General features: G+C 41.3%; 1 protein-coding gene across 1 annotated transcript in view; it reads right to left on the reverse strand.

Annotated features, from left to right (window-relative positions):
- Window positions 1-15,699, reverse strand: part of LOC124595453 (methylcrotonoyl-CoA carboxylase subunit alpha, mitochondrial) — a 119,372-nt gene that overhangs the window by 44,635 nt on the left and 59,038 nt on the right. The window contains exons 8-9 of the mRNA XM_047134200.1: window positions 12,486-12,607; window positions 4,786-4,941 (exon numbers count right to left, since the gene is read on the reverse strand). Of these exons, the coding sequence (XP_046990156.1) occupies window positions 4,786-4,941; window positions 12,486-12,607 (278 nt within the window). The remainder of the gene's footprint in view (window positions 1-4,785; window positions 4,942-12,485; window positions 12,608-15,699) is intronic.

The following is a 15,699-nucleotide window of genomic DNA, read 5'->3' on the forward strand; positions in this document are numbered from 1 at the left end:
CTTATGCCACTACTTTTTCCTTTTTTGTTATTACAGAACAACACACACCCGTAATATATCTGTACGGAATAATTAATGTATTTCAGACTATTATATATTGTATAATGTAGTATCAACGTACTTCAATGTAAATTTTCAACACTATCAGCAACACGCACAACGGTATTACAAATGCAAATAATACAACAACATTTTCAGCATTATATGCTTTCTGTATTGCTTACCTTTGTTAAAAGCTGACTGCAGTTAATCATCAAACACTTTAAATCTACTAAATCATATATTACGCATTCACTCTTCATAGTCTACACAAGCTAACAATTCCACAGTCCAGGAGTGCCTGGGCATAGCCAAGCTAGTATATTAGCATGCAGGCTACAGGTTTCAGAATAATCGGTTCATGGAACCATGGACGGGAGAGGTTGCAAACTACATGGACACTCTCAGCCCCGTTTGACCTCAGAATGTGCCAAAGATGTTAGAGCATACTAGTGGGCTTTACTTTGACAAGGGGCAGATTGTTATGGCCCACTGCCAAGGAATGACTATCTTGGAAATTATCAAACCTCATTGGCTGTTTGTGTGCTACTGTCGTGAGTATCTATGGAAAGCTTCTGAAAGGTTCTGGAGGTCTCAGTACATTCCCACTGTAAGGCAGAGCAGGCAACAATCTGCAGGAGATCTGATGACAGAGTCCAACACAGGTGCAGGAACAACACAAGTGCAGGAACAAGTGTTTTGGAAGACACCGTCCAGTGCACATTGGAGAGTATGGGGCTCCACACCAACATGTTTTCGTGCTGAGACAATGAAATCACCTATTATGACTGCAGTGAGACGAGATCAAAAAAAAAATTGGTCTGTGGATCAATGAAAATGTGTTGCCTGGTCAGCTGAAACATGACACAGGAATGGGAGCAGTACTATACTATGGGGCCATCACTTCAGATTCCAAGGAACCTATGGTAGTAATCCAAGGCACCTTGACAACTGCGGACAACATAAACAACTACCAAATTTGCCTGATCTGAAAAGCTGTTGAGCAACAACTCCTTGCCTACAAACAACCACCTTGCCATTTGCTGTATTTGCATGATCTATGCATACACATCTAGCGCCACATACCTCCAGAAGCCTACCAATGATTTGTTGAATCAATGGCATGCACAACTGCTGCGATAATGTGTTCCAAAGGTGGACCAAAATGCTATTAAGTGGGTTTTCATACTGTTTTGGCTCATCAGTGTGTCTCTAGAGGCCTTTACACACACCTCACTATTTTTCTGTAATGCCGTATCACTAATTATTAGTTGTCTAGCCGCTATCCAATCATTAATTACTAGTCATCTACCCCCCCCCTCCCCCCACGTATAAACTACCAATCAAAAATATCCAGACATCTATCAGCAGACATTAATATAGAGTGTCTCCAACCTTCACCTTTATGACAACTTGAACTCTATGGAAGATACTTTCAATAAGGTGTCTGAATGTCTGGGAGGAATGGCAGCCCATTCTTTGTCAAGACCTGAATCGCTAACAGTGGTGACGCTGGACACAAAGGTCTGGAGCTAATTTGACATTCTAGCTCATCCCAAAAAATGTTCCATTGGGTTAGGTCAGCACTCTGAGCAGCCCAGTCGATTTCAGAAATGTTATTGTCTACAACCTGTTGCCTCACAGTCGCTGTTTTATGACAGGGTGCATTTTCATGTTAAGTCAAACAATCTTCATCTCCAAAGTGCTTCACTACTGCATGCAGTACACAATGCTGTAAAATGTCTATATATTCTTCTGTGTTTAGCATTTTCTTAAGCACAAAGAGGGGACCACACCCTAACTATGAAAAACATTCCCATACCACAACATCATCCACCTCCGCTATGCTTCACTGCTGGCGGATAACATTCTCCGGGCATTCACCATACCCTAATCATTCCATCAGATTGCCACAAGTTATAGCATGATTCATCACTCCAAATCACTCATTTCCAGTCATCCACTGACCAGAGGCATTGCTCGCACTTCAAGCGTCATTTAGGATTGATTACAGAGGAGTTGCTCGACTATTGTATCCCATTCTTTTTAACTCCCTATGCACATTGTGCTAGCTGGAGTGCTGGTGGTATTTAGAACTCGAGTGATTCCTTCCACTGAGTGCATGCAGTTTTTTGCAACTAGCTTTCACAGTGCCCTACAGTCTCTGCCCATCAGTGAGATCTTCCTGGTTGTGGTTCAGCTGTGAAATGTTCCTTATGTTTCACCTTCACAGTCACACCACCAACAGTCAATGTCAGCAGCTTTTGAAAGGTTGAAATGTCCCTGATGGATTTGTAACTCTGTGACACCCAGTGACTAGTCCTTGTTCCAAGTCACTGAGCTCTCCTGACTGACCCACTCTGCTGTTACTGCTTCTTTAGTGACAACACAACACTCCCCACCTTGTTTTATACTAGCAGGTCCACCCCTCATGATGTCTAGTGGTCAATTCCACACATCACACAGGGGAATCCAGGTACTTCTGCTCAGATAGCGTACATTGATCCCTCGTTCCCTTGCATCCAGTACCCATCAACCGAAGGAGATTGGTATGTTCTCCAAAATACTTTACAATGTGTTGTAAGTGCAGCTCCACTGCTGAAATCTTTGCACAGAACTTAGGTGAAGCATTACCAGATGAGGGTTGTATTTACATTTTAGTAAAGTAATATATTTCAGTCTGGATCAGTTTCTTCTCAAAATTTTGGAAGTTTTTTTTAACAATGATGCTACCACCACTGACACTGTTTTATGAAATAAAGTATGTCTGTTAGAGAAATTAAATTACATTCTACTTACACATTAGCATGAACTGCACGAACACTTACTGCTGTTGATAATTTGAGTGCCTGTCATGCTCTTCAAATAAAATGCAAATGTGGTATCCCAATAATAAAGTAATTGATCAATGCATAACCACTCATTATGGCAAGCCTTCACTTTAATGGTGTAATCTTACAAGAGCACATCATGAAAACTGGTTGGTTATAAATAACCATCAATGGTTGTGTGTTTTGGCCAAAGGCCTTGCCATAGTGGTAATGCCAGTTACCGTCAGATCACCGAAGTTAAGCACTGTTGGGCTTGGCTAGTACTTGCATGGGTGAACGTCCAATCTGCTGAGCGCTGTTGGCAAGCGGGGTGCACTCAGTCCTTGTGAGGCAACCTGACGAGCTAACTGATTGAAAAACAGCAACTCTGGTCACAAAAACTGACAACAGCCATGAAAGCGGTGTGCTGACCTAACGCCTCTCCACATCCACATCCAGTGACACCTACAGGCCAAGGATGACACAGCAGTCATTCAGTACCATTGGGTTTTCCGTGACCTGTTCAGACAGAGCTTAGTTTAATTAGCTTGTGTGTTTTATATTTGCAGCATCTGTCTCTTTCAAGATGTCAGCGCTTCATACAGCCAGTTATGGGACTACCCCACACTGTGTCCACTTTGTCGGCTTCTCAATATGTATGCATCCCAGTACCTCGAATCAGTACTTATTATATCATTAAAATTTCAACTCAAGGTCTCACTTATCTAGTATCTTTGCTGTGTCCATCCACAAAACAAAAACATTCACTAACTGCTACTCTGTAGCCACTGTCTGCCTCTGGAACAAGTAAGACTGCATCCTGCGCACAATTCAGAGCCCTGTTGCATTTGAAAAAAAGCTTCCTTCTGTCAACATCATACCTCTTCCCTATGAAATTAACATATGTAGCCAGTTCTGTTTGTCAATCAACAAAGCAAATGCTTCCATCTTCTCCTAGTTATGCTTATTCCTCTCTTTGTTTCACAATCAGTCATATCAGTTCCAGTCTCCCTCTCTTCATTACTTGTGTTCTACCACAATAACCCCCCCCCCCCCCCCCCTACCGGGCACTGTTTGTGCCCACAGTTTAAAGCTACCTGCCTGAAACTTTTCTTTGCTTCTCTATTTTTCATGAAAGAATATAAACAGTTTTTTTCTTTCTTTTTTTACCTGGTGTAGCTACTGTTGTTTTCAGTATATATTCTACAGTTATTTATTAAATGTTGGATTCCATATTAGTGGTAAGATCCCTTATAACATTTGTCATAATAAATGCAATATAATATGCCAGGTTAGATATAAGAAGGCCTGATGGCCTTAAATTTGCCAACATAAATGATCAATGAATAGCACAATATATCAGAAAATAACACAAAAATTGTAGGAGTTAAGCAACAGCCAACTTGGAGTCTTGGGATATATTAAGAAAGCATAATATCCTTGGAATCGTAGCAATATGGAGAATAAGGTCCAATGAGAATAAAATGGCAAATCGGTCAAAGTTAAGCAGACTGAGCCCAGATGCTTTCACACACCACATGTTTAACTTACATAAAAGATAAAGTATCTTAATACTATGTATGCAGCAAAGAAAATTCAGTTAGATGAGCAGTGATTTTCATCAGTTTCTTTAACATGCCAATCATATTAACAGTCACCTTTCAACACTCGTCCATGCTCCACTTGACAACCCCTATGAAATATAGAAATCCTCCTCCATTACACACTGCTTACAAGCTATGGAAGTTGTGGTCCAAACAATAGCACACACAACACAATGCGACTATTAGGTGACTAATTTCTTGTGGGGCATCTTGGCACTTATTGTTATAAGCATCAGAAAGAAACTACACCAATGGTTGAGTGCAACGAATACAGTTATGTATTAACAATACAGCTCAGAAAACAAAAAATGAACCCAAACTTTTTCTCGTACCTGCAAAATTAGTTCATCGGAAGGCATTGTATTCTGATCAGTCAACAGCTGGTTTCGATGTTCTTCTATGAAATTAGTATGCACTTGTCCATCTATAAATGCTTCATGTTTTGAAAGATCGAAAAGAAAGTTCACATTCGTGTCAAGACCTGCGATCTGTTTAAAAAACAAAATTACCAAAATTTGTTACAAATTGCACTACACAGTTACACAAATAACTTAACCATAAAATTAAGTTCACAAAAGAATATTCACAGGGATAACTGTATCAAAAAATTACTGTTATCCTGTTAATGCCTGTCAAGAAACAAGCAAGTGGTTGCAGTTGACATCGATATCTGCATATGGCACAACTACATAACCAGACTCAGACGATTTTTGGGGGAGGGGGAGGGGGGGGGGGGCAAGCCAATGGAAATCATCGCTGTAGAGCAGACTTTTCAAGTGTTTGTATTGCAGTAAAACTTTCCAACTGATCCTACTTTTAACGGGGCCTGTATGAATAACAAATATCATCAACGAAAATGCCCCATCCTTAGCAGGCAGGGCTGTTTGTCCAGCAAACATTTTGTGCCAGCTCTCACTGTGTAGCACTGACACTGTATCACAGAGCCAAATTCCAATCTCTATTAAGTCCTCCAAACATCGAAAGTGACCAACATAAATTTGCAGATGGATGCATTTATCTTGAAAGCTATGGTGAAGAGAGATTTGAAATACACATTGTAACAATTTCTGAACTGTCCTTCCCCACACTTAGGATTATATATCTCTCATAAAAACACAGTCCAACCATTTTCTGCTACTATGTCAACATTCAGAGGATGCAAAAATTATATAATTTATAAAATTTTGGTCTTGTGCATGTCCTGAGAGGAGGTTACAGGACCCATGACGGTTATTAATGCAAAATTGCAATTTGAGCCCATTCTCCCATACACATGACTGACTATGTCTTGCCAACCCCTGAGACAAATAGTATCATACTCAAAATCCTACTCTCATTCCCAAACAGGTATTCAGTTGCCCAACTAACTTAAGCAACACCACAGCCTTTTCACATGCCACTCCAACTCTCAATCCCGCAGGCCAAGTGCTACTCTCCTGTCGACAATCCAAACGCAATGTAAGGTCTGCTCCATACACCCATCTGCTCCTTCTTATTGCAGCACAGTCATAGCTATTTCCCAAAGACAAAACAAAGGTTTTTATGTAAAAGAAGCGAAATCATATGTCAGCTGTGGCACATTCTGTGTGCTCATAATAAATTAGTAGCTGTCTACCCACATCAGTAGGCACTACCAAAATGTGCCCAATAATAAATTTAATCACCTGGTTGCTAAGTAAGCTGCACTCCACAGAAATAGATGCCTCCATAACTATGCTATCAGGATTCTTCCATACAGTCTAGTTACACTCAATGTTCCAGATGGAATTTGTCCCTCCACTCTCGCCGTCTCCCAGCCATGAACAAGCACTCAGCTTCGTCCTTGCCAATCTCTGGGCCTCATTGATTCCTCTTATGTCAGTTTCCTCCACAACAACATTCCAAGTCATACAGAAATGAATTTCAAGTAGTTTTTGGCCAACAAAATGACAACACTTTAGCATCTGTCTTGTTTGATTTTCCCCAACTCCTTACAATTTTTTTATTTTTTATTGGCCCATAGAATGAGGTACAAAAGGAAAGCACTTTCAAAACTCATAAGAGACAAAATAAAAATTCCTGAAGGCTCTACACAGCATGGCTTAAGACGAGCTTAAAAACTATTTACATCTACAAGTGAAACACTGAGACAAGTGCATTATGTACTATACATTCGATCTTGAAATGTTGTGTGAAATACAAAATGTGTAATTTAATAACTGAATTTACTATTGGATCTCTTTTGAATGTCTATTTAACTTTTATGTGGTGTCACAGAAGTGTTTAAAAGTTGATTTGTGAGCAATTACTCATTTCCTTACTGAAATACTTATCATGGTGTAAGTCATTGGCACAGAGGACACTCCATAATTAGAAAAATGTACTAATAATCCACATGAACTTTCCAGTGCACTATTATCAAAGGTACTGGAAATTTAAACACAAGAGAGAAAAGAGAAAGGCAGTACACATTTCACAGCTGATTAATTTGCAGAAGATTAATTCTTACTCTCACTGGCTTTTCATTTGCTTTGTATTTATTCCCCATTTTTCCCAAATCATCACTGAAAAACATGTTCATATTACGGTATGTATCTGAACTTAACCCTTTCCATTTATTCCCACTCTATTCTACCACCTTGCACCTGATAGGAAAAACAATCGTTTCTCAATCTAAGGTATCTCTTTTGCAAAATCCAATATTCACAACAATGCTATTTCTCTGGAAACAGAAGCTCACATCCATCTGCAAGCCACACTGACTGATCCTCACCATATCACACTGAGCAGCTCTCTAGTTTTTTTAAGTGAAACAATTACCCATTCCTTCAACAAAATGCAGGTGATAATTTTCCACACTTGTTACTGTTTGCAAAGTGCACTTGTTTTTTCATTGTAACAGAGTTTAAATAACAGTACAGTTTATTATATTATGCACATCTATTCATAGGTGCTCTTTATTTGTAACTTAACAGCCAAGCACAAGAATGCAAAAATTCAGCCATTCCAAAGCAACTGCCAAGCAGAGCACATTTCATAATGCATTACAGAAGTAATTTTCACCGACATTAAACTGTGGAAAGTTAATGATGGAATAACACAAATACAGAAACAATAGATTGCTACTCGTCACACAGAGGAAGTGCTAAGTCGCAGACAGGCACAATGAAAATGGCTGCTAAAATATTTAAGTTTTCAGCTACACTCCTTATCCCAAAATAGAAAACACACACAATCATAACATGCGTGTGCACACAAAAATTCACACAGTGCTATGAGGTTGAGAAAAGTATAGGCAAGGAAAAGACTGGTAGTTGTGTTGGTGGGACAGAAGGCACATGTAATGCTTGGATGGGAGCACAAAAGATAAGATACACGGAGAAAACAGACTAGCGAAGGTTAGGCCAGCGAGTTACAGGAAGAAAGGATATGCTGTAGAGTAAGTTCCCACCTGTGCAGTTCAGAAAATATGGCATGGTAGGAAGAATCCAGATGGTGCAGTCATTAAAGTGAAGCACATAATGTTGGACAGACTGCTCAGCAGCTGGGTGATCCAGCTGTCTCTTGGTCACAGTTTGTCATTGGTCATTCATGCAGACATACAGCTTCTAGTCTGCAATGCCCACATAGAAAGCAGCGCAGTGATTGCAGCTTAGTTCATAGATCACATGGCTACTTTCACAGATGCCTCTGACAGAACTGGAGTATGTGGCAGAGGAAGGACATATGGGATAGCTCTTGCATCTAGATGTAGAACAGAGATATGAGACATGAGGCATGCAGCTGGGAGCAGGGTTGGAGTAAGGATGGACAAGCATATTATGCAGGTGCAGTGGGCGGTAGAACACCACAGTGGGATGATTGGGGAGGATAGTGGGGAGGATATTTCTCATTTCAGGGTATGACGAGAGGTAGTCTAAACCCTGGCGGGGAATGTGATTCAGCTGCTCTAGTCCTGGTACATACAGAGTTCTATTTTGTGGCCAGACAGTGAATATGTGGGAGATGGTAGATGAATGGAAAGACAAGACACAGGAGGTCAGTTTTGAAGAAGGTTGGGAGGGTAATTTTGATCTGTGAATATCTCAGTGGCATCCTTGGTATACTTTTAGAGGGACTGCTCATCACTTGAGATGTGAAGACCATGGGTGGCTAGACTATATGGAAGGAACTTCTGGATATGGAAACGGTGACCGTTGTCGAAATGGAGATATTGTTGGCAGCTGGTAGGTCAGATGTGAAAGGAAGTACTGATGTAGCCACCGTCGACTTGAGGTCAACATTGAGGAAGATGGCTCACTGGTTGGAGGAGGACCAGGTGAAGCGAATGGGGGAGAAGGTGTTGAGGTCCTGGAGGAATGTGGGTAGGGTGTCCTCACCCTTGGCCCAGATCACAAAGATGCCATCAATGAATCTGAAGTCGGCTAGGGGTTTGGGAGTCTGTGTGGTTGAGAAGGATTCCTCTAAATGGTCCATGAGTAGCGTGGTGGGTAGGATTCCTCTATGTGGCCCGTGAGTGGGTAGGTATAGGATGTTGCCATGCAGACACTCATTGTTGTTCCACAGATTTGTCTGTAGGTTATGCTTCCAAAAGAGGAGTAATTGTTGATGAGGATATAGTAAGTCATGGTGATCAGAAAGGAGCTTGTAGGTTTAGAGTCACTCCGGTGTGTTCAATAGCAGTGGGGCCATGGGGATTACCAATGCTAGTGTAGAGGGAGCTGGGTGATAAAGGACCAGGAACTGTGGAAAACTGGCAGATGACATGGTTGGTGTTTTTTAGACAGGAGGGTAGGTTAAGCGTTATAGGCTGAAGCTGCTGGTCCACGAGAGCAGAAATGCCCTCTTTGGCGGCACAATAATCAGCCACAAGTGGATGCCCTGGATGGTTGTGTGGTGGGATTTGTATGTAGAAGCACATAGAAGTTGGGAGTGCAGGGGTGAAGAGGGGGAGTGAGAGTGAGAGTGAGAGTGAGAGAGAGAGAGAGGGGGGGGGGGGAGGGGCAGAGAGAGAGAGAGAGAAGGGGGGGTAGGGGGAGGGAGAGACTCAGGGGTGGGGGGGGGGGGGGGGGAGTTCTGGGATTAATTGAAGGATTTGAGAAAGGACTGCAGATACTTCTAGTTTTCTGGAATGGGGTAATTGAGGCATGGTTTGCAGGTGGACATATCTAACAGCTGACAGAGTCCCTCTACCAGGTGATACCTGCGGTTTATAACCAAAATGGTGCAACCTTTGTTGCAGATAGGATTATAAGGTTGGATCAGTTTCTAGACGGTGGATTTCCGTTCTTTCTGCAGGTATATGGTTGGTTTCAAAGTTGAGAGATTTGGGGAAAGTTAACAGGAGGTGATTTGGAGGCAGTGGGGACGGAGATCACAGTTGGATGGAGAAGTGAAATGAGTCAGGCAAGGTTCAATATTAGTTTTGGATTGAACCTGATTGATAGGGTTGGTGGAGGAAAAGTGTTTCAACTGCAGGAGCCGTGAGAAGGAGAGGGCTTTAACAAGTCCAGCATGATTTAATTTGAGAATGGGACACATGGCAAGGCCTTTGGAAAGGACTGGTACTTCGGTGGTACTGATGCTTTTGGAGGACTGGTTCATCATTGTGTTTCAGGTCTGTTTAGAGTCTGGATTCTGTGTGGTGGTGAGAGGACATTTCTGAGGGTGTGATTAATGTAGTAGGTCTGTGAGGCAGGGTTTGGTGGTTATGATGGGATGCAGGGAAGGTTGGATGTAGGCTCTTGTAGAGGTGGTGGAAAGTGGTATTCCAAGGAAGGAGTACGATGTGAAAAGATTGGAGAGCTTTTTGAGGTGGCGTTGAGCATGGTGCTCTGGTTCAAATGGCTTTGAGCACTATGGGACTTAATGTCTGAGGTCATCAGTCCCCTAGAACTTAGAACTACTTAAACCTAACTAACCTAACGACATCACACACATCCATGCCTGAGACAGGATTCGAACGTGCGGCCTTAGTGGTCGCGCAGTTCCAGAGTGAAGCGCCTAGAACCGCTTGGCCACACTGGCTGGCTGCTCTGGTTCCTCAAAGACAAGAGTATCTGTCTGGGAGGTGGGATGCACGAATTTGTGATTGCAGAACAGGTGAAATTCATGAATGCAATGGAGTACTGTAAGGAGGTTTGGGCCTGATTTATATGGTTTTGCCGGACTGGGTTGGTGAAGGCTATGGTCTGACAGAATTTGAGTAGACAGAGGTCATGAAAGAAGAAGCATTGTACCTTCCACATGTCTGGCCACAAAAGAGCACTCTTCTCATGCTATCCAAGACTGGAGCACCTGAATCACTTTTCCCGCCCGAGTTCTGACTTCATCTCATCATGCCCTGAAATGACGAATATCGTCCCCACACAGTCTACAGTGGTATTTCACTGCCCGCCAAATCTACGCAATATCCTTGTCCATCCCCACTCCAACACTGCTCCCAACCCCTTGTCTCATGGCTCATATCTCTGCAATAGACCTTGATGCAAGCCCTGACCCATACATCATCCCACTACCACCTACTCCAGTTCTGTTACAGGCATCCCCCCACCACCAAATAATGCAGGGCAGCCTGTGAAAGCAACCATGTTACCTACAAACTAAGTTGCGATTACAGTGCCACAGTTCCTCTTTGCACATGGGCATGACAATTAAGGAGCTGTCTGTCCACATGAATGGCCACCACCAAACTGTGGCCAAGAGAGAACTGGACCACTTAGTTGCTCAACAACCAGCTCAACATGATGTGCTTCACTTTAATGACTGTTTCACAACACGTGCCATCTGGATTCCTCCTACTAACACCAGCTTTTCTGAACTGCGCATTTGGGAAGTCTGATCACAACATAGCCTTCATACCCATAACACCCCTAGCCTTGACCACCACTAGTTCCTGTCCTCCATCTAGCTATCCCCTTTACTGTTCCCACTCAAGCACTACACATGCCTTGCATCCCACCAATGCACCTATTAGTCTTTTCCCTGTCTCTACTTCTAATCTTTCCCTCTCCCTTTTCCTCCCCTCTGCCCCCCCCCCCCCCCTCACCCATGCCCTGTATACTGCCTCCTGAAAGTGCACCTAGCAGCCATATCCTGTCCCACCATATCCTCAAATGCTCCAACAGCCAGCACAGCCCACCTGTACCCTGCTATCCTCCCCCCCCCCCCCCCCCCCCCTCCACCTGCACCATGCCTCCTCCGTAGCCCAACCACCCACCCTAGGAAATCACTGTTCACATCGACACAGTCACAGTTGGGCCCCAGCTCAATGAGACAGTGGCCGTGTGTGTGTGTGTGTGTGTGTGTGTGTGTGTGTGTGTGTGTGTGTGTGTGTTTTATTCTAGTTTGAATGAAGGTCTTTGTCTGAAAGCTTGAATATTTTAGCAGTCTTTTTCATTATGTCTGTCTACAACTCAAAACCTCCTAATGTGGAAGTAGAAATCTATCCTTTCCATACTGCTGTTACAACTATATTAACAGTTCCCATGGGGCAGTTAAGTAACATCATTATAGACTAAAAACTAACATTCATAAGCTAATTATTTACAAGGGTCAGTCAAATGAGAAAGACAAATATTCTACAAGGAATTTTACTTTATGAAAAATGTACAGATGCACAACATTCTACAATTTTGAGTCACACCTGAAACAGTACACATTTTCTCAAACCAAAAATGTTTGACTTCTGTAATAAGACTACCTTTTTTGTTGATATGAATGTGGTTATGGTCAGGATACAGTCAAGTTCACTTCTGTTGTCCATTCATGTACATACTCTTGTCCGCAAACAACTTTCTCATACAAAGAATACTAACAGATAGTGAAATGTTTCATCAGAGAACTGAATTCTGTCCTCCTACAATGTGCTATTGCTGTGCATGAAGATTGATCAACTACAGCTCTCAGCTAGTAGTATCAGGTCCTAGGCTTTCTTCTAAGGTACCCTATTTCTCATTTTCATTTAACTGACCTTTGTAAAAGGAATCAACTTAATCAAATGGATACTTTGTATAAAGTTTCAGAAAAGAGAGACAGACAGAGAGAAACTTACATAGTATGATGATAGCTGAGAACGCAGCTTCATGAGAGCCTCTCGTCGATTTTTTCCCCAAACGACTAATTTTGCTATCATTGGATCATAGTGTACAGAAACTTCATCTCCTTGACGTACACCTTAAAATTTTCAATTTTTCAATAGAGGAATGTTTTCAAGTAGTAAAGATAATGATAGGTTTTAAATAATGTTATTACATTTTATAACATGTGGAGTCTAAAACATTAGGAAAATGAGTTTTCACACGAATGAAGTAGTACACAGCTGTAACATACATTTTGAAGGAATGATTCACATTCATATAGTAAGGAAAATTCTGGCATAAAATAAATAATTTAGGTGTGAAGGAGGCCACTCACCAAATAGCGGAAGTGTTTACTCATCAACGGGCACACATAAAAGAGAAAGAAAACTTGCTATTTATCATAGTGAATCCTTTTTTTAGCCCGTGTAAACACACACACACACACACACACACACACACACACACACACACACACACACACCATTTATGCCTGTACACTGTATCAACACAACGTAGGGGCATGAGTGTGTGTGTGTGTGTGTGTGTGTGTGTGTGTGTGTGTGTACGCACTCGCATGCATTTGTACTCTAGGTCAACAAAGGATTTCTTCCAAAAGCTAGAAAGTTTTCTTTGTCTTTCGTTTGTGCCAGTCAATGACTCGATGCTTCTGCGATGTCGTAGTGTTCTCTATACTGCCAAATTATAAGAATTCACATCCTAATTTGCAGATGCTCACAAAAGTTTTATATACATTTAACAAAGGTCAAATTTTTACAGAACGTGCATGTTCAAATTCTCTGCAAGTTACTTCTTATTTAAACATACTGGTCTAAAATCAACAAAATTTTGCCAGGCTTAAAACTGTCTTCACCACAACTATCACTATCGCTACTAACAAACCCGACTAATTTTTGCACTTACAACAGGCCAGCTGTGGAAAATGTATGAACCATTCTATAGGATGGGAGGGATAGGAAGAGAGAGATGAAGAAGGATAGGGAGGGAGGGAGGGAGAGAGGGATAAAGGGATGGAGGGAGGAATGGATAAAGATAGGGATGGACTGGTAGGGAGAGGCAAGGAGGAGTAGAGATGGGTAAGGAGGGATAGGGTTAAGATGGATAGGGAAGGTTAAGGATGGATAAGGAAGGGTAAGGAGGGATAGGGAGAGATCATGAAGGTTAGGGAGAATTAGAGAGAAACAGGGAGTGGTAGAGAAGAATGGGGAGGGAGATGGGGAAAGAAGGAGAGACGGGGACAGAGGAAGAAGGTGGTATAAAAGCAAGGGAACTGAAAAAAAAAAGATATAGAAATTGTGTTCAATAACATTCTCCTGGGGAGTAGAAAGGAATGTCCAGTGTTGATTATATCTAGCTTTAGAAAGTCCACTACAAATTTCACAAACATTTTCATTACAAGCAACATCTGCATTAGCTCGTACAGTGTAGTGTTGGCTGAAATGTCAAGCTTGAGGTTAATGGACGATGGATTACAGTAAATTTTGAAACCCAACTTAAACTTCATGGGTTAGATACATCTACCAAACAGTAACCCAAATAAAATGCTCATATGACATATGCCTACCAAGCATTTTATTGGGAATTTTGCTTGTTCTTATTAAAACTCTTCATTTTGTTATAAAGTCACTGTTATACAGCAAAGGATGTACATAACATGAAACATTTAACACTGGCCATAACCAAACAGCTTAGAAATTGATAAATGAAGAATCTTCTCTCAGATTATATTAGAGCCAAACATTTTCTGTTATTATTTACAGACAACTTGTACCTGTTCTAACTCCAGCAGTAATGAAGACAATTTTGCAAGAGCTGATCAATACATGTTAATGAAACAATGACACTTCAGTGAGGAAGGGAATAAAAGCTGAAAAATATCACAATTCAGAAATAGCTATTCCAAACAGTTTTATTAAGAAGTATAAGACTGTTAAAGAATGTATTGGGGGGGGGGGGGGGGGGGCAGAAAGTAATGTCATCTCTTTACATTAAATTCAAACAGATACACTGTTAACCATTTAACCAAAAGTGTAGTCACCATCTTTATCAACAACCTTATCCCATCTAGTGTGCAAATTCTCAATGCCAGATTGCTAAAAATCCATTGGTTTCTGAGTACAATATCTGGAGATGGAATTTTGGACATCATCCACATTTTCACATTTTTTGCCACTTCGAAAATGTTGTAGCTATTGGAATAAACAGAAATCCAATGGCACAATAGTGGGTGAGGCAATATGCCCCACACCACCTTATTAATTTTTTCCAGGGTTTGTCTTGCACCACACTGTCTTGCATTTTCACATTGCAACACAACGCCTCTTCTGTTGACAATCCCTGGGCACCTTTCAACTAAAGATTGATTACTTGATCCAATTGTTCATAATAAATGTCTATATTCACAGTTTGTCCAGGTTTTAGCACTTCAAAATTAATGACAACCTGAGTACTCCACCAAGCCCATAAAAGCACCTTTCTGGGGTGTAAACCCAGCTTAGCTGTACTTCATGATGATTCATTCAGAGAGAGCCACTGCCTTTTGCAGGGTAAAAAAGCGCCTCTGCATCGTGATGCTGAAGCCATTAGATGCATGTGCTGCTTCATTTAGCCTTTTTTGTCTTTACCAGACTGCTGTAAACATTCCTGGATGGTCAAGCAATGTTGGTTGAGAGTCTGTGACAGTTCCTCTCTGACAGTTTCCCAATGTCTAACATGTATTTGCTTCCACTTCCGTCCTTAACATATCACTGACTAAAGTCATTGATCTTCCTGATCCAAACAGGTCAAAAAGATCTAAATTATTAGATCTGAACTTAGAAAATCACCTTTGGCATTTATGAACATCTAACGCACTTTGATAAACATCATAAAAGTTTTTAGTAGCAACTGTTGTATAACTACACTAATGAAACTCAAACAGCATATGATCCCAGGGATGTACCTCTTCTAGTATTTGGCTAGGCATTTCACCAAAAATTGAAAAAAAAGGAAAAGAAAAGAAAAAGAAAAAAGAAAGAGAGAGAGAGAGAGATTTAATGATTTATGAGTAAACAAGTCACTCTAACCTTGAAATGTCTATGGCATGACTTTGAATACAAAATGAGCTGATAAGAGACAAATGAATTTCAACATGCTCAGAAACAACATTACTTTCCAGTTCCCCTAATA

Source organism: Schistocerca americana, chromosome 2 (assembly GCF_021461395.2).
Source record: "Schistocerca americana isolate TAMUIC-IGC-003095 chromosome 2, iqSchAmer2.1, whole genome shotgun sequence".
NCBI lineage: Eukaryota > Metazoa > Arthropoda > Insecta > Orthoptera > Acrididae > Schistocerca > Schistocerca americana.